This window comes from Oreochromis aureus, linkage group 8 (genome assembly GCF_013358895.1).
Source record: "Oreochromis aureus strain Israel breed Guangdong linkage group 8, ZZ_aureus, whole genome shotgun sequence".
Lineage (NCBI taxonomy): Eukaryota > Metazoa > Chordata > Actinopteri > Cichliformes > Cichlidae > Oreochromis > Oreochromis aureus.
In genome coordinates this window covers 10,512,327-10,533,035 of record NC_052949.1, presented here as the reverse complement: position 1 = coordinate 10,533,035, position 20,709 = coordinate 10,512,327, and the positions used below count along the sequence as shown (strand labels likewise).

General features: G+C 40.1%; 1 protein-coding gene across 1 annotated transcript; it reads right to left on the bottom strand.

Moving 5' to 3' along the window:
• Positions 1 to 16,151: 16,151 nt before the first annotated feature.
• LOC116322709 (E3 ubiquitin-protein ligase RNF8-like) lies at positions 16,152 to 18,828 on the bottom strand. The gene is made up of 4 exons (XM_031742858.2): positions 18,769 to 18,828; positions 18,087 to 18,268; positions 17,490 to 17,893; positions 16,152 to 16,948 (listed from the first exon to the last, which is right to left on the bottom strand). Exons 2-4 carry the CDS (start codon positions 18,208 to 18,210, stop codon positions 16,778 to 16,780), a joined length of 699 nt encoding a protein of 232 aa, XP_031598718.1. The 5' UTR covers positions 18,211 to 18,268; positions 18,769 to 18,828; the 3' UTR covers positions 16,152 to 16,777.
• Positions 18,829 to 20,709: the final 1,881 nt, after the last annotated feature.

Genomic DNA, 20,709 nt, shown 5'->3' with positions numbered 1-20,709 from the left:
GCAGACCGCCCGACTCCGCAGCAGCAGGGAGGCCCCACATTCCAGACCCCAGTCGGACGGCCAACTCCTCCTCCTAGCCCCCCGCTCCAGCAGGCCGCAGAGAGAACGGGGTGTAGGGAAGACTCAAACCTCCCTCCACCCGCTCATATGTAGTGTTGATGTATGTGTGTTCTAAGGTGCATTTAAAACCCAGGAGGGCATGGAGCTACCTGCCAGAGCAGCAGGTAAGCGTATAGCCCTCCTGCTAGCCCTCAATGTCTACGTGTATTTAAAATTGAGAGGTGGGCACGACGCCAGGGGTGAGGTGTACACCCTGATGGTAATTTGGAATCCGTGTAGCGTGCCCACCCCAAGATCCTATATGTATGTGTAATGAGAGTGTGAGTAATGTGAATGTCTAAGTTGTGGGATAAAATTGAGGCAGAGGCAGCCAGAAGGGGACAGAGGGGGAATGTCTCCTCTGCACCCTGGTGACACACCCCTACCCCAAGGCCCTGCATGTGTGGGTGATTGTGGTGGAGCGGGAAGAGGGAGGCAGCTGGAGATGGGGAGGGAAGGAAGGAGGGCAGTGACCCCTCCTGGGGCCAGCTCCCCGCTGACCCCAGTAGGCACCCCCATACTCTGCAACCCGCCAGGGAAAGGGGGCCCAGGCCCATCCAGACCGGGACCCAGTGCAGCAGCGCCGCCCAGCCCCACAGAGCCCGGGACAGTCCACCTGACCCCACCACAGAGAAAACTGCACCCACCCCATCATCCACTCATCTTCCAGACTACACAAGACAATAGACGCCCAGGCTGAGATCTTCCTCCACCTCTCCTGTATCTCCCCTCCTGCAGAGAGAGTTCCTGAGAGAGAAAGCTCCTGCAGGATGTGACAACCTCCCCCACCAGTTGAAGAGCCCCCCAGGTGGTTCGATGCACAGGCGGCACCCTGCGCCAGGACTGGGCCCCCATACACCCACCCGCCCACAACCCCGGCAACACACCAACCAGGACCCAAGCCCCTGAGGCTTGGCCAGGGCCCCAGCCCAGAGGCGGAGTGCCCCAGAACCTCACGCCCATCCCGGACCCACCCAGGGGCAGCCAGGCTACCAGGTCAGTAACCCACGTCCGTCAGCACAGACCCTCCCCTAGCCCCGCTGCACGCAGCCACGAGGAAACCGTCACCTAAGAGCCAACAGAGCCCCTAATTGGCCATGACCGCTACCCCGGGTTGAGCCCCCCAAGAAAGATGCTCCCGGGGAACCCCCCGACGCCCTAAGCCTGTCCCTACCCCCACACCAATCACAACAGTGAAGGTGGGACCAAACTATGACCCCCCACCCCCACTAGGTGATGGAGCTGATCAAAGGAGCCCAGAGAAATTGATCTGATGTTTTGGCAGAGGCTGTATCAAGACTAATGTAATCTAATAGATAATTTCTATATTGGTTAGAATTAAGATTATTTTTATTTTTCCAGTTCATGAGGACTGTTTTCTTGGCTATGCAAGAAAACCGGAGTGACATTATCTAAGCTGCCCAACAAACACACTAAAGGCGAAGTTGGAATGTTACATTTCAGACACTTTGATAAGTCTTCACATATCTCGCGCCAAAACTTCTGAACTGGTGGACAGAACCAAAGTGCGTGGATATAATTGTCCGGTGAATTGGTTTGGCAGTGTGAGCAGTTGTTGGTAGACGTAAAGCCCAACTTGAACATGCGATGACCTGTATTGTGCACTCTATGTAGTATTTTGTATTGAATTAATTGAAGACTGGGATTTCTAATTAGATGAAAGGTTTTTAAGCAAATCTGAGACCAGAAGTTTTGGTCAAAGTTAACTGATAAATCCGCTTCCCATTTTGCAATAGGAAGTGATATTGATTCATCTGTTTTAGAAAGCATTCTGTATATTTTGGATAGTAATTTGGGGGTTTTAAGAGTAAGAAATTGAACCACACTTGGTGGTGTTTGTAGTTCAACTTGACCCGGTTTAAATCTCTTTTTTATTATGGATTTAATTTGCTGATATTCTAAAAATCTTTTCTTGCTGATCCCATATTGTGTAACTAGTCTGTCAAATGAAATAAATTCTGTTCCTTCTAGTATATGTTCTAAATATTTGATTCCTTTACTACTCCAATCTGAAAAGTTTATCATATTATTGTTTTGTAATATGTCAGGGTTGTTCCAGATAGGTGTACGTTTGCATGGGATTAATGAAGACTCTGTCAACTTCAGAAACTCCCACCATGCTGTCAGAGAGGAGCTGATGTTGATGCTTTTGAAGCATTCATGTTGTTGGATGTTTGAGCTGATAAATGGTAGATCTGAAATCTCTAGATTATTGCAAAGTGCTTGTTCTACATCTAGCCAAGGTTCATCTAAGAGGGTATGTTTTTGCCATCCTGAGATAAACTGAAGCCTGTTGGCTAAGAAGTAGTGCTGAAAGTTAGGTAGTTCTAATCCTCCTTTATCCTTGGTCTTTTGTAGTGTTTTTAAGCTTATACATGGGGCTTATTTTTCCAAAGGAATTTGGACATATATGAATCTAGAGATCTGAACCAATCTTATGGCGGTTTAGTTGGGATCATTGAGAATAAATAATTTATTTTTGGTAATACCATCATTTTATAGCGGCAACCCTTCCCATGAGTGATATGGGTAGACATTTCCACCTAGCCAGATCACCTTCTACTTTCTTTAAAAGTGGGATATGGTTTAATTTAGTTAGATCTGCAAGCTTGGGAGAAACATTAATACCTAAATATTTTATATTTCCGATTGCAGTGGAGTAGAAGAGGAATTATGGAAGGAGCAATTAATCGGAAGGACTGTAGATTTTGACCAGTTAATTGAGTAATCTGATATTCTTGCAAAAGAGTTTATCAGTTCAATCACCCCAGAGATATTGGTTTGTGAATTTTGGAGAAAGAGTAACACATCATCCGCATAAAGGCTGATTTTATGTTCCACGTTCTTGCATTTTATGCCCTTAATTACTGAATTCTGTCTAATTGCTGCTGCTAGTGGTTCGATAAAAATTGCAAACAGTGAAGGGAGAGTGGGCATCCTGCCTGGTGCCCCTCAGGAGACAGAAGCTGGAGGATGTCTGGTCATTTGTTCTGACACAAGCTGTTGGGGAATTATATAATATTTTTAACCAGTTGATGAAAGAAGATCCAAAACCAAATTTATGTAAAGTTGCAAATAGAAATTTCCAGTTAACTCTGTCAAACGCTTTTCTGCATCTAAAGAAAATATTGTAGTTTCAAGATTTTTACTGTATGAGTAGTCTATCAAATTAAGTAATCTACGTGTATTTGTTGATGAGTGCCTACCTTTTATGAAACCAGTTTGGTCAGGATGAATTAAGAGGGGGGTTATTTTCTCTAGTCTCTTTGAGAGAGCTTTGCAGATTATTTTAAGGTCTACATTTATAAGGGATATTGGACGATAGCTTGAGGGATATACAGGGTCTTTGCCTGGTTTTAGCAGGAGATTAATGTTTGCAGAATTCATATTTGATGGAAGTCTGCCATTTTCTTTGATTTCCAACAACGTTCTGTAAAAAACTGGTGCTAGAATCGTCCAGAATTCTTTGTAGAATTCTGCAGGAAAGCCGTCTGGACCTGGAGCCTTATTATTGAGCATATTTATCAGGGCTTCCTGGAGTTCACCTGATGTCAGTGGCGAATCCAGTGCCATTGCTTGAGTGTCTAATAATTTTGGGAGAGTTACGTTGTCTAAAAACTGATCAATTTCCTTTTTAGATGGGTTTATTTGTGGTGAATACAACGTTTTATAGAAATCCCTGAAAATGTTGTTTATTTGTTTCGGTTCATATACTGTGTTCCCAGATAAATCTTGAACAGCACATATAGTTGTTTTTTATTTATTTATTTTTAGCTGGTTTGCTAGAAATTGACCGGATTTATTACCATGTTCATAATTTTGTAAGCGTAGTCTTTGTACTAAGAATTTTGTTTTTTTATCAATTATCTCATTTAATTCTAGTTTTGTTTTGCGTATTTTGTTCAATGTTTCCTGATCTTGGTGGGACGCGTAGGCTTCTTCTAGTGATTTGATGGTTTTTTCTAATTCCTGAATATTTTTGTTTTCGTTTTACTTTTTATGTGATGAGAAAGAAATTATTTTACCTCTCATCACAGCTTTCCCTGCTTCCCATAAAACAGAAGCTGATGTTCCGGGAGTGTCATTAAAGTCTAAATATGAAGTCCACTCTTTTTAAAAATATTTAATAAAGTCTTCATCTTTAAGCAGTGATGTATTAAATCTCCAGTTTTTACTTGGCGTAGTATTATTCTTGTGCATTAGTGTTAAAGATACAGGAGCATGATCGCTGACAGCTATAGGGTGAATCTCAGTGTCTGAAATGTCACTCAGCAGTGAGCTGCTGACCAAAAATAATCCAGACGAGAGTAGGAGTGATGAACATGTGAGAAAAAGTATATTCCTTACTGGTGGGGTGAAGGGAGCGCCATGCATCGCAAAGACCAAAGTCGCTCATATACTGTTTGATTATATTTGTGGACTGCCAATTACTCTTTTTTTTTTTTTTTTTTTTTACAACTTTATTTATAGTTTTCAACAAAACAGTTCAGCATTTCTTACAAAAGTTGTGAACCCCACCCCCCACCCCCATCCAGGTGGCATCCCCACAAATAAGAAAACACAATACAAAAAAAAAAAATACAAAAAAAAACACAACAACAACAAACAAACAAACAAACAAACAAACAAACAAACAAAAAACTCAAACCAATCTGTGTCAATCATTATAGCACCAACATCCGGACCTCTGGCACATGAGAGAAGTAACAAAAAATAAATAAATCCCAACAGTCAAAGTACGGACATTGAGGAGACTAGGGACGGCAGTCAGAGAAGAGAGCGAGACAGTGGCGGCTGGCCCATAGGGGGCGCTCGGGCTCCGCCCCCCCAAATGTGGAGGAGTAAAAATATATATTTTTAAAAAATTCATCAATGATAGTTTTACTATGTGTGTGCCCATATACAGCCAGGCGTATTTTAACATTTTCACCAGCTGACTCATTAAAGTTCAACCAACAAACGGTGTTTTTCTTCTTCTGGGGCGCTCGTCAAAGCGCCCTTGATATGCAGCGAAATAGCCTATCATTAAATGGTTGCCAGGGGAAAATAATAAATATTTGACCTATCAGCGTCGCTGAATTAAATGGTTTGGGGCGCTTAAAATTGCGCCCCTGCAGAAAAGCAGCATAAAGATTTGCTGTTCTAGAATTTTACCTCAGTCAGTAGCCTAAGTGAGCTATAAGGTCAGAGAGAGACGATGGCAGCGGTATTGTTAACGGTGATTTGACGTGGACACAATCTGGACAAACCGACTTAAAGCACCTCTCCGAACGAATCAAGAAACATGAAAGCTCACGAGTTCATATGGACAACAGTGTAAAGCTAGCTGTGCTAGGGAAAACTAGCATAGCGGCGCAGCTAGATGATGGACATCGGATTGCTTTAAGAAGGCACAACGAAGAGGTAGATAAAAACCGTCATATTTTATCTAAAATCATCGATTGTATTAAGTTTTGTGGTGCTTTTGAGCTAGCAATGCGGGGACATGATGAAAGTGATTCCTCAGACAATCCAGGGATTTTTAGAGGTTTAGTCGACTTGATGGCATCAATTGATCACGACTTGAGGCAACACCTTGAAAATGCTACTGTATTTAAAGGCACCTCGAAAACAGTCCAGAACGAGATCCTGGATTGCATGTTGGCAGTTCTGAGAGAAAGGATCGTGGAAGAAGTAAAGGCAGCGAAGTTTTTAGCCCACCCCCCCAATCAGTTTACAGTTGTTGTTTTCAATAGTTATTTTTCATTCATTCAAAAAAAAAAAAAAAATCTGTTCATGTTCATTTTTACAAATCTATACAAATGGCCAGAATATGGTTGTTCATTTTAAATTTAAATTAAAATTGTGTTGTTTGATGTACTCATTAAATGGGTCATTTTAGTCGATATCATAAAAATTGCCCCCCCTGAGATTTTTTTCAGGAGCCGCCACTGGAGCGAGAGCATAAATTACCAACAAATAAAGAACAATAAGTCAGGCAAAAGGCAGACTCTTGATATGAGTTATGAACTGTGACCAGGTTCTGTCATATTTACCCTCCAAGCCGTGCACTGTATACCTAATTTTTTCCATAGCTAATCCCAACATCACCTCTCTAATCCAATAGACATAGGAAGGAGGATTCGTCGCCTTCCAGTTCAACAGTATCAGACGGCGGGCATGCAACGAGGCAAAGGCTATTGCATTTTTATGGAGGTGGGAGAGCTTTAGCTCATCACGAGCTACAATCAAGATAGCTATCAAAGGGTCAGGCCGCAGTGTTTCGCCAGATATAGCTGACAGTGATTGAAAGATTGATGACCAGAAACCATACAAAGAGGGACATGACCAAAACATGTGCCCCAAAGAAACAGGAGAATAATCACATCTAGGACAGTTTGGTGCAACATTAGGGTATAATTTAGACAGTATGTCATTAGAATAATGCAACCTGTGGACAACCTTAAATTGAATCAAGCCATGTCTAATACAGAGAGAAGATGTGTGTATACGCTGTATGGTATTTTTCCAGGTGTCTTCTGGTATAATTTCTCCGACCTCCCCTTCCCATGCTGCCTTAATTTTGTCCCGTGTATGAGGGCAGCTATCAAGAATTAATGCATAGATCTTTGATATTGCTCTTTTAGTGGGTTGACTCACATTAAGAACTAAATACAGTAGGTCTTTAGAGGGTGGAGATGGGTACCCTGAGAAAAATTTAGAGGCAAAACTCCGAGCCTGAAGGTATCTGAAGTAGTGAGACTTAGGTAAATTATGGTCTTCACATAAAGATTTAAATGAAACAAAGCCATACTCAGTGAAGAGATCTCGAAAGAAGACCAAGCCACTTCTGTGCCAAGCTGCAAATGAATGATCTATTTGAGATGGTGCAAAAAGATGATTAAACATTATTGGAGAGAAGTGTTACGGGTTCGAAATTGAGGATGAGAGTAAAACAATGATAGTCCAGAAGAGGTGGTTCAAACAATTGATTTTAATGAATGCACGCAGCGTGGAGAGGTGCAAACTGCAAAACAGTTATACATCTCTACCCAAAATACACTCTAGATTGCTTTTATAACATCAGGGTATTGTAACGCCCCTTCTTGCGTTTACAAACACATAATTTGCATGTACAGAACATTCATGTATTTTAAGAATTAAATGCAACATAGAGGTTCCTCCTTGTGGCATACTCTTCCGAATATGGTGATGACCTAAGGCCTTTGAGGTCACCATGGACTGGACATCCTTCCGTCACCTGTAACTAAGCAAACTCAAATACCACAAGAAGCTGAATACATTCAGGCCTTTGCTCAGCTACTATTTTACTGTAACAATATACTCAGCATATGAGTTATGATACATATATATTTAACTCAATCATTTTAAAGTAGTTATAACTGCACCTGTAATAAACATGTTAATATTTGATTAGGATAACCCCTATAATATAAATTATAACATAATGCCAGCAACTTCAATAAATGCTTGGATGAAATGATAATTAATGCAATGACAAAGATGATGGTTATATAAAATAATCCCTATAATTCTACAATTCCCCCTTTTGACGTCTTCCAAAGACGTCACTACACCATTCCCAGGTCCACTACCTTCGCTCTGACCCTCTCTTGGCGCCCCCTGACTCAGCAAACCAGACAATAACCTCACGTCATCTAGGTGGTCCAGTAATAAAACGCCAGCTCCCACTTGAAAACACTTCATGCTTAAGTGGTCTCTGCTCCTTTCCTGGGTCCCTCTCAAGTGGAAATCTAGTGGAATGGACCCTCGTCATCAATCACTAAGTAAACTGAATTGGCGCAGGTCTCAAATAAGAAGTAGAAGACACTTGGGCCTTCGCTCAGGCCTGCTACTAGATTTATGTGTATTGTAAGCATGCATGCAATTAACCTACTATGTTCTCATCTTCCCTCAACATGTATCACCTGGACACTCTCACCAGTGAAGCTTAAAACCCTCTTGGATAGAACATCAACTCTAAACTAGCACAGTTATGCAATGTGTATAAAATGAACTAAACCTGTGAATAGAATGAATGTGATGACAAACCTATTCAATGCACTATGAACCCTGTAAACAATATTACTGGTAAACAATGCTGTAAAACATGTTCTTAATGCAATCATAAAACATCACTGACACTTGCCAAGTTTACTTAGGCACACCTTTCCATTGTCCAAACACAGATGTCATCCAGGACGCCAGCATATTTTCGATACCTGAGTGCTCATGCATGGTTTTAGATAATTCGATTTCGCTCTCCCGTCAGTGAACTCGGACCTAATTGTTCTGCGAACCCCATCATGGCGTCCCTGGTTTGGTTAGAGAGTCTCAGCAAGTTGTAATGAACATAATACGGCCAACATTTTCCTTAGGCGTTACCCAAAGAAATATACTCTCCGATCCTGCAACTACCTGACTTACCAGCTTGCACTCATTAGGAACTCCCCTGGGCACTCCTATGGAGTCTATCCAGGTCGGCGAGTTCAAACGAGGATCATATGCATGGGTAGTCTGGGTCCCTCTTTTGGCCAAAATGTATCTCTTACGTATGGCAGCTAAAGTTCACGTGTTATGTTGTGGAATAGCCTTTACCTGGTTTCCAATAAGCATGATCGGAGCTCCCAATCGCACCATCGCACATGTCCCTACGCTTCCCATAGGAACACGAATATCTTCCCCACAGTATTAGTAGAGCCCACTTCTTGCCCATGTTCCAATTACCGTGGTAGGGTCGCTTACATTGTTGGTGGTTCGTCCTGTGAGTGTGACAGCACACCTAGTTGGGTCGATCTCTCCCACCTTGTACTTTTCATTATCTGTAGAGAACTTAAAACATGTATAGTTATCTTGTTTTGGCATAAATGATCCCACTGCTGTCTGCTTTGAAATGGCAGGGAAAAGTCTGGACAACAAAGTACAGTTGCCAGTAGTCACTGCACTTCTAGTTAACAAACGTGGCCTAGCTGACGCACAGGCAACACAGTCAGATACATGTTGTTCTCTAGCATCTTGAGCCACCCAATCAAGCCAGAGGTTACTGTCCTTGAAACCCGTGGCGCGCTTTATCAACTCTTTAAGCTTCAGTCTAAAATAATCTGTTGTCAGAAGTACTCTCCCTTTTGGTTCCTGTTCCTTTTGAGCTACTGTTCCCGAAGTTACCATCTGATCAGTCAGAATGGTGATTAAGCTTTCTGCGAGCGGCTTAGACTTTGCATCAACTAAATTTACCCTAAGCATATCATGGGGTGATTGCAGACCCGTAGATCATACGCTCTCCAGCTACTACTAGCTCCTGTACACTTAATGACGTCACACAAATCAAATGTAAATGAGCTGGTAGACCCTTTACCATAATTCAACCCTATGCCCTTATTCCTGCTGAGACACTCATCACCTTTACCTGACCCCTCGCGCTTTTGTCTTTTTTACCGATCCTGTTTTAGCAACTACAGTCTCAGGAAGTGCTGGGCTGGACTGGCCTCCATGTTCAGACAAGTGGTTCGGAGTGCCCTGCAAAATATAGACAATAAACAACACAGCCATAGTTAATATCATTGCATACAATAAACATGTAGTTGTAAGGAACATTCTAATCAGTTTTCTCATTACGTGTCTCTGATTCGTGTGTTTGCATCATGTTATATAAACTTTGTATACTTTGTAGTGCATTATGCTAAACAAACCAACCCTTTCAATTCCCCAACCCTATCTGTCTCCTCAACGGGTTGTATGTTTTCAATGTTTCCTTATTATTTTGTCATAAAATAAATCAAACAAATAACTTAAGCTGTGTGACGGCACCTTGCGTTACACGCCAGGCTGTGAGCTGCCCTGAATCTACTTGCTACACCCCCTTTCACCCAATTTAATTTCTCAATCTTAGTTTAAACTATTCCTGACCTTCCCTTCTCTCATCTGATCATCTCAAGCACGTCCTGTACCAAATTTGCTTCCTCTTTTCAAGCCCACATTTAATTACAAGCTCTAACACATTTGCCCTATACGGCGGTCTCGACGTGTTTCCTGTCTACTTACAAAAATACCAGAGTTATTCTCAGAACTCAGAGCTGAGGTTCCCTTCTCTCAGTCTGTATGTTCTACAAGAGAGCAAGTCGGTAAACAAGTTTATCATCACAAAGGTTATTAGGCAAAGGTGACACATCTCATGTGTTACAAACTCAAAGTCCTTCACTCAGGTTAGGCAATTAAAAGAAAAGTTTAGTCCTATCATATTATGTATAAATGCTCCGGAGCTTAAACCTGTGTTTAAGGAATGAAATCAAATTAATCATCATGTCAAATCCTTTCTTGGCTCCATCCACAGCCTGCATCCTTGAAACGTCCTATAAACAAAAGCCTGTGTTAACCAGAACATCACCTTTTATACTCAGTTTATCCACTTATGATCCAACCTGTGTTATAACAGAAAAGTTAAAACAGAACAATTATCAGTCATGTGTCCAACCTTAGTCCAGTCTTTTGTCAGTGTCCAGTCGGTCCAACCTATGGTCTGCCTGGTCCGTCCAGTCACCATCCATTTACACACATTCACTCACATGCATTAACATCAGGTCTTGCTGACAGTGGAGACTATCTCGCAAATAATCAGAGTCTTCACTCTCAGCAACATCAACTCATTTATTTGTTTTACTTTGTTTTTAAGAAAATAGTTCTTTCTGCTTTTGGACTGGATTGGCTCGCGGCAATCCTTTTAGACAGAGAGTTAGCCTTCTCCTCTGCCTATTGTAATCTGGAGAAGGTCACCGAGAATTTTCAGCGCTGTTATCCACTCTTTTGCAGGCCTGCTTAGAACAAAAATGAAAAAAAAGAGAGCTGATTATTAGCTCATCAAAACACAAAACAAAATCACCTGACAGGTTTTTTCTAAGTGCACTGTTATAGAAACTATGGGCCCTTTTAGACATGTCCATGTTTGTCAAAACTCCCTCTATTAAAAATAAAACAACAACCTCAAAAATCTTCAACAATCTGAAATTTCACCCGTTCGACACACTGAAAACCTCGCCAAAAGCTGCACCGTTTCGTACACAACAATATCCCCCTTTAGGCACTTTACCATACTCAGATTCAGCCTAACACCTTACAACAATGTGTCAACACTAATTTATAAACCTCCTAATCAAATTTGCACCTCTGAACAATCTACCCCTCCTTTAAGGCCTCAATCACACACACACAGCAAGCTCCTCTGTCCACATTCACACGAGCTCTCAAACTTTTGCATACTCAGCCATATCTCAACAATTTAACTTGGCAAAAGAAATACATGTTTAAACTTTATCACATTATTGAATTATTTTCATTTTCTTTCTATACTAATCACTTGTTTTGATCACTCAGTGCAAAAGCACTGCTAAGTCACCCTTTTAAACTAGTTTAATCCGTTTATTCAACATTCACACCATTCTATCACTCATACCAGTAGCAAGCCGATCTTCATTGCGTATGTTTGTGTGTGCTATTTTGCATATATGGCTTCACAGTCTCACAGACACTTTCCCATTCTCCAGTTAAACAGTCAGTTTTCTCCTTCCCCGAATTACTAACCCAGACTTTTGATCTCCCACCTTAAATAAAGCCCTGCTGGTCTTCCACCACCAGTTAGGGCTTGCTGTCAGGTTCCTGGACACTGTAAACAATTCAACCAGAAACTTGCCTTAACATATCCATTCATCTTAACCTGTAGTTTCGTCCGACTCCTGGATCTGGAGAATTGGTCCAGGTCTGCTTGCCCCTAAAAATAACAAACTAAAACATTTTCATTATTATCACGGACGTCTAAACGACCCACTTCTCTTTTTCTAGTCAAAAATACCAATTATGCCATGTATGTAAGCGTGTTCTTCCTTGCGTTATGTGGTCATGTAAATGCAGTGTAAGCTGTTCTCTTCATTGCATCCTTATATATTCATTGCATTTTCATGTATTCATATTTAATTTATGCATTTTTCACTGAGCTCTAGATTCAAACTATCTCACTTCTGATTCATTTCAAAAATAATCTCACATGTAACAATTTGTATGTGTGTTTTCTATTCATTAAGGTAATAACAATTATTTCTTTCATTATTCTTACCTTTTCTAATGTTTACCTCTTTGTTATGCTATGGTGGACATCCCTAAACAATTCATGAGTTCAGGTTTCAATTTTCAATCCAATTATATCCTATATTCTCGCAGTCAAACTCGTCCAGCTTCATCTCTCACTGGTCCTCTCTGCACAATGTCCTGTTCGGGCTTCAAAGCTCCAGCAAACACAGTCTCAACTCAGCTGCTATCTTCTTCTCTGTTTCTTTACAGTCTTTCTTTCAGATTAAGTCCCAGCATGGCAAAATATCACTCAATGTCCAGTGCTCTTCCACAATTCTTTATCCCACTGTTCAACTGCCCAGCCTGTATTTTCACAGTACATCTTGCATTACTCTTACATGCTGCTGCTGGTCGTCAGTCGTCATCAGTGTTAATGGATCAGTGGCACTGTCGTTTGCCTGCTGTATTCAAGTCCACGATGTTCTATCGGTCTTCATCAGGCGATTGACTGTCCTTTGAACTTCTTCTCCGCTTCAGGGACAAAGTGAGAGATCCAGCCGCACAATTTCGAGCCAAAGACTGGCTTATTTTCCCAATTCTTTTAATCTACTTTTCTGCTGCTGAACTCAAGGTTGCAAAGTTGAAAGACGCCCACCTGTATTGACACACTAAACCATATAATTAGTATTATATTCATTTTTTCTTAAAGGCTTCATTTGCTTCATGTGCCTAGAGTTAACTCTCTCTCTCTACTCTGGGTGCACACTTGTCACCGTGAGCTTCCCTTTTTATGGGCATGCATTTCCTGTCCCACACACACACACGGTTTCCTGTTTCTACAGCTTCTGCAGAGACTTCCTTTAATTTCACAATCTACAAATAATCAGTAATTCTACTAAAAACCATATGCCTTCATTTCACTCACACACATTTTAATAGCTCTTTCACACATCAGGACAACTAAGACTTCTCCACACACATCACCATTCTTTAGGTCAGTTTTGTAGCATCAATCACACAATCATTTCTTGAGTGGGTGTACTAAGTGCATATACTTATGTGTTTTTAAACAGAAAAATAAACTCAACCTCTCATCTTCATAGACCCAAAAGTAAGCATATTATTTCCCTAGTCAAAAGTCAAACCGTTACTCACAGTAATTTTAATCTCACAGCCTTTGTGTTTTGAAACTAAAAAGAGGAAGGGACAGCGCCCAATTTAAACTGCGCATGTTGTCACTCAACAACACACACAGAAAATGTAACTGTATATATTATCTCAAACTGAAACAAAACCCATCTAAAAATCCTAAAACATCTTACTTCGACACCCCAAAACACACATCGCTTACAGACATCTTTATTAATTAAATTATCTCAAATTCAATTTCAGTTCTCAGAACCCAGGTAACGGTCTTAAGTATCAACAGTTTATGTATCCTATCTCAAAACCCCTCAAAAAGTCATACAGTCATGGGAAGAAATAAAACTTTACTTACATATTGTAATAAACAAGACCAGCGTCTTAAGTACATGCATCAGCAATGTCTAGCAGTCCCTATTAACTTCCTCATACTCTATTGGCCTCTCAGCTGCCTTATTTGCATTCTCACACACACACACAGTCTAAAAATAATACCAGCCTGACTCTCAGACTCAGACAAGTCTCTTAATCTATTTACACAGGCGTCCTATGATTACAACTGCACAGATTTTAGGCCTCTCATTTCAAAACCTACACAATTTAGACAATTTTTAAATTAACGGTCCGACCGATAAACTCCCTGAGTTTTTTGTCATCAATTTAACCAGTGTCGGCCCCGGGCCGTGGTCACATATCTAAGACCCTACACAATTTAAAAGCGTCAACCAACTCAACCCCTGCCGAAAAGCTCTGTTTTGGGGACATTTCACATCCCAGGCTTCCCCAAGTTTTAAGTTAAAGTTACACGCCCGAAACCCGGTTTCTACTGACCAAAAAAGTGCAAACCACCGTCCCGGACGGTAAACTGACCCAGTCAGTGGCTATTTTGGAGTGTCGTAGTTCTCCACACTTGCCAAGTGAACTATCCCTCCCCGAGGCAGCTGTCGATCGTCACCGACAAATTGGAAGCGTCACCTTCCGACAAATGCACTTGTTAGACTCCCAGAGTCTCGTTCTATACAATTTAATTATTTTGAAGACACCCCAAAAATCACAAACCCACCATATCGGTGTCCAAGCCCGGCTTTATATTCAATTGAGACTTTAATGTCACAAACTTCACCAATTACCTATTATTCTAAATTCTCTTTATTCTAAATCTTCTTTATTCTTATTCCTTTGGGACTTTAACCCAGTACCTTTAGTGAGACTCTAACTCACTTTTACTCTTTTTCTTATCATTACTTCAACTTCAACTTCTCATGAGATTTTCACCAAAACCAAAACAGACCTTTACCAGTAATTTTCAGTGAGTAGACTTTCAATTTTGTCAGAACCAATTCAGCACTGTTTGGAAATAATTCAACAGGTAGTGCCTTACCTTTGAATAAGCCGCTTATGTCCACTCACTCGACCACTGACTCGTGTCTGCCTGTTTGAGCACCTTGGACCCTCTCAGTCTCAACCTCCAACTCTCTCTACTCAACCTCGGCCAATGCACCAAATGTTACGGGTTCGAAATTGAGGATGAGAGTAAAACAATGATAGTCCAGAAGAGGTGGTTCAAACAATTGATTTTAATGAATGCACGCAGCGTGGAGAGGTGTAAACTGCAAAACAGTTATACATCTCTACCCAAAATACACTCTAGATTGCTTTTATAACATCAGGGTATTGTAACGCCCTTCTTGCGTTTACAAACACATAATTTGCATGTACAGAACATTCATGTATTTTAAGAATTAAATGCAACATAGAGGTTCCTCCTTGTGGCATACTCTTCCGAATATGGTGATGACCTAAGGCCTTTGAGGTCACCATGGACTGGACATCCTTCCGTCACCTGTAACTAAGCAAACTCAAATACCACAAGAAGCTGAATACATTCAGGCCTTTGCTCAGCTACTATTTTACTGTAACAATATACTCAGCATATGAGTTATGATACATATATATTTAACTCAATCATTTTAAAGTAGTTATAACTGCACCTGTAATAAACATGTTAATATTTGATTAGGATAACCCCTATAATATAAATTATAACATAATGCCAGCAACTTCAATAAATGCTTGGATGAAATGATAATTAATGCAATGACAAAGATGATGGTTATATAAAATAATCCCTATAATTCTACAGAAGCTACATGTATTTGTCAAATTAAAATGTTTCCTGAATTGACCCCAGATCTTAATCGAATTTTGAACCACCTGCCAATTACTCTTTAATAGTTGCTGAGATATTCATGTTCAGACATGGCCTAAGATTTCAAAGTGTGAAACCCATATTGGCAGCACCTCCGACTGCCCAAATAACTCTAACAATTTGTGTGTTTCATTAGTCTGGTATAATCATTGATGCTGTGAAGTAACTAGCTGCATTTAGTCACAGTAGTTTTTACACTCCTCCTTCACGCTGCAGCTTTCTCTGTTGAGCACAAGATGGAAGCAAAGTCCAAGTTGTGTACTATTGGTCTTAAAATGTGTACAAGATCATCTTTGATCAAACAGATTCAGCTCTGTACATATGAAAAATAAACACTTTTTATGTTAGATCATTTTATATACAGTGAGATGGAGACTTAATACCATCTGTTTTTTAGACCTTTCCGGTCATTTAGAAAATTTCCAGGGTGCCGCTGAGTTGTCCAAAAAGTTACCTCCTGTCTTCTTATTGCAACCACATTTCCTTGATGGAAATGTCATATGGTCAAGGAAAGGAAGGAAGAAAAAAGTGAAAAAAGAGTCAAGCTAAAGTGAACGTCTGGGTTTAGATCAGAATGGTTCTGCTTTCTTAAAAAAATATCCAGTCTTAATTTTTGCTTTTACATTTTATTTAATGCAACTTCAGACAAAAAAACATAAAAATAATCAAATGAACCTTCTCGATAGAAGACAGAAATTGATTCTACCAAAATAGAATATTACATATAAAAGCATTAGCGTGGCATCAGTCACTGAAAAGACGTTAAAAAACCTATTTGTTCACAGTTTGGTTTCACACTCTCAGACCTGCACACTGTAGCTGTGCTTGTTGAACACAAGATGGAAGCAAAGTCCAAGTTGTGCTTTGTCACTTTTACGGCACACAAAACACACGATACTGCCAAAAGAACTTTAAATGATGTAAGATCTACAAATAAATAAGACTAGCAGGAAAGACACAAGAGAATATTTAACATAAACAGTGCTACTTTTCATCTGAAAGAAAGAGGGATAAAAAAAAAACTCAAAATATACTGTTACAGGCAACAGAATAAACCATTTCATAAAAAGACGAGCTCGTGATGAGTTAACACCAGCCTGTTAATGCACTACATGAACAGAAACCATGTGAGGAGTTACAAATACAAAAAAATAAGGAGGAATGTTTGAGAGGGTCATGAAGGAGCACAGGCTCATTTAACCCTCATATCTCATCAAGGTTATTATGTTGTAGTTAACTGAAAAGGTTTTAGTCTTCATCAGCTTCCTCAACTGTAATAACAGTTGTGACATCTTCCGTGTCAATATATTTAATGATCAGCACATGGGGTTTGTAATGTTTGCCAAACACTGAAGTCTCCTCAGTCAGATCTTCAGACAGTGGAAGCTCTGGAGATGAAGGAGTCAACAACTTCAGGGGCTGCAGATTAAAAAAGCAGAACAGAAAAACACTGATGGTGAGTAAGAAACAGGAAATCTTCTCTGGATTAAAGATTATTGTGTTTTATGTTGCTAATCATCTTCTCTAATCCTGGACTGGAGGTCCTGGAGGAACCCCAGAATATCCTTGCATTCTGGGGTTCTCAATTTCTATTCTTAACAGTTACTGTGTGGAAAAAGTTCATGGTTACTATAATCATCCATCATGTCCCTAATGGATAATGGATAACTTTAAAGAAACCAAACACTCAGAAGCACAAGGAAAGTCAGTGAATGATGGAAAACAAGCTTTTCTCTGGGATCCCAGAGTAAAACTTTAAAGCTGAAAATGAGCTCCATAGAATCAACTGCTAATTTTCTGAGCACTCTGTGTGGTCGTATAAGTAGCTGAATAAAGATAATGTTGACTAGTTATCACAGATCATCTATGATTGAGTCAAAGTGCCTAATAACCCTATTAAGATGAAGCTATATGGTTTTATATCGGCGTATAAAGCGTATAAAGAATGAAGCACACTCACCTGCACATTTCTTTGTCCTCCTGATGGATCAACTCTGTCGCTTTCACTTGAACACATCATGGAAACATTAACTGGAGGCTCTGGGTTGTTGTTGACTTTGTTACAGAGTGAACATTTAAAAGACTTTTTCCACTTCTCACATTCTTGCACACAGCCGTTACAGAAGCTGTGGCCACACTGCAGCACCGCAGGCTCAGTGCAAACATGTGAACAAAGTGGACAACAATCCTCAATGAACGCTTCATCACTCGAGCTTAAACCGCTGTTTGACTCTTCATCTCTCTTTGTGACATCGAAAGGCTCTTCATCGACTTGATCTTCAAAGCCTGAATCTTCACGTTCTCGAACTTTAAAATCTAGAACTTCATCATTTGGATCTTTGTGACTCAGCACTCGAGGCCAATCTGGTGCAAATTTAAAAAGTACGTTAATAAAGGGTAAAGAAATAGAAATGGTATGGTTCATTTAATCACATTAACTGCTTAGTAACAAACAAATCATTGCAGATCAATGAAGATTTAAATGTTTGCATGATGCGCAGATACGGATTGTGCCTCGCACACAGTCAGGCAGACCTGCTGTACAACAACATTTTACCTTCAGTGAAGTTTACTGTGAGGTTGTGGTGTTTAATGCTCCTCAGTTTTTCCATTGTAACATCCACAGCATCTTTCTCATTAATCTGTACCGGCTTGTCCAAAGTATTCTCCAGGTCGCACATTGTTAGATTCTCTCTCTCGTATGCAGTGCAAAGTGCCAATGAAACGTAGAGCTGTGGGCTGATGGTGAAAGTCCAGAAACAAGACATTAGAATTAATTTAGAGAAGAATTTAATTTTTATTTAGGCTTAGAAATTGTTTTTTTTCCCAGCAGTTTCTGGCTGCATAGAATTACAGTGACAGGTTAGAGTAAGGATAAAGTCACTTAATTCAGCAAATACATTTTCTATTGAAAGCAAGAAAAAGAAAAAAGACAGGAAGCAGAAAATTTATGCCTGGTTTGTTTTACTCTTTGAAAAGGTTCTTAAAGTTTCAGCTCTAAGTGACAATAAAGGAGCCAACATAGGACTTATAGTTGTCTAAACATTACTGAGGTGTTAACAGCTGCTGTATTTTGCATAATAAGGAATTTATAGCTCATCATCTGTCTGCAGCTGTGAGAGCATACCCCAGCACACTGCATAAAGTGACCAAAAGTCAAAGCCAACACAGTAAAAAAAATTACATTTCAACTTAAAATAGATTTTTAAATGGAAAAAACTTATTAATTCGATCCTCACCTTTGTCTTTCAGGCTAACTCCAAGTAGCTCCTGGTATTTTCCTGTGTAGAGCTGCTCTTTCACTCTTCAAATAACCAACAACTTGCACACCTTGCTCAAGTTATTAGGAACAGAAGGGGGCGGGGCTGCTGTTTGTTAATGTGGTTTCTCTTTAATGTGATTGGTCAAAATAGGCGGACAAACTAACCTCTCGACTTGCCCCGACTTTGCAGGGGCAGACTGAAGGCGATGTTATATTGACTATACGCTTGCTCATTAATGGTTCTAATTATGTGACATAATTTATATTAATATGACAACTATAAATATTAACATTCAGCAAAGCAAACATCATGGCACAGAATCATCTGTGAATTTATGAAACTAATAATGTCAAATTTATTATTATTTCCAGATTTTGCCATTTTTTCTTACTTCAGGTTTGCGTCAGATATCTGTTGTTATACCTCTTGCAGCCACACAAGACGATTTCTATAACAGTACATATGAGGGTATTTGGACAGTTAGTAGCTATATATTTCATGCCATGTAATAACATCACTATATCTGTGGATTCAGGGAAATATAATATATATTTTCACAAGTATACCTGCATGAAACAAAGGACTGTCAGGCAGTTCTGGGCAACAAGAAAGTATTTATTTTGCAGAGCTGTAAGAACATATGTATATATGATATAAGAGCACAACTTTCAGTGTAAAGATTCTTCCTGTTCAGCATCTGTCATCACCGTAAAGGCCCGTGCATTCCAGTGAACAAGGCATACCAGTTTCTATGCAAATCAGAAAATAACTGTCTGTTCACTAGAAGTGGAGTGTTTTTCTGTGTATGAAGTGCGGACTGACATAAGCTTCTCACTGACAGTTCTAATCATGGGACATTTTTGTATTAATATGATAACTAATAAGAATCCACAACTAAACCTCTAACATAAAAATCCTTTAAACAGTAATGAAGTGTAATACAACTTAAATAGGGTGGGAAGTAACAAAGTACAAATCTTTGCTGTTGTACTTCTGTGCTTTACTTGAGTATGCATTTTTCTGACAGCTTTTTACTTTTACTCCCTTCATTTTTAAACAATTACCTGAACTTTCTACTCCTTACATTTTCAAAACAGGCTCGTTAGTTCTGGTTTGACTCATTTCAGGCGAGTTATTATTTCACGTCACTGTGGGCCTTTAATCCAGATTGAGCCTAAACAGTATCACAGGTGCTACAGGTGTGACAAAGGCAAACATGGTCAGTTATAAGTTTTCAAAATTTGTTATCGAATGGTTAGAATTTCAAATTAGTTTTACATGGTGCCATGAACCTCCGTCTCTCCGCACCACTCCAAGAGACAAAGGCTGCCATCCCCAGGCAGTAAATACTTGGTAAAAACATGATTGGTCAAAGTTGGAGGAAAGCCTTTAGACCCCATGTCTGCTCACGTTTTATCTTCTGGACCTTTCGGACATCTCCCTGTAGGGAGATGTTGCTTCTCACATCACCACGGCAACCATCCTAGGTTGGTGTCCGGCTTGCAGAGAGAGAGAGAGAGAAGGGGGAAAGAGAGCATTCCCTAACACCAGAATTTATGGCCCTGATTTTTTCTCTTGCAGAGTCAGCCTTAAAGTTTTGTACTTTCTGGTGCCATCACCAGCCCAGGCAGACTATCCTTCTCAAATTCCTCAGAGAAGAACTGCTACATGCAAATATTCTGCAGGTTAGTGCAGGCTAAACCGGTTAGTTTGCTGTACTGTGATGGATTTAGATCAGCTGATCACAGCCTGTACATTAAGAAAATCTACTGGAGCTCTCGATAGAAATTTTTGTGAGTTGTGATTCTTTTCCTCACGCTGAGCTTTACAGTCAATTTTAGGGTTCCCCCACCTGCTGAAACCCACTTGAACCCCTGACTGTATACATTTTCCTGTTTAAACACAAAGTCACCCACT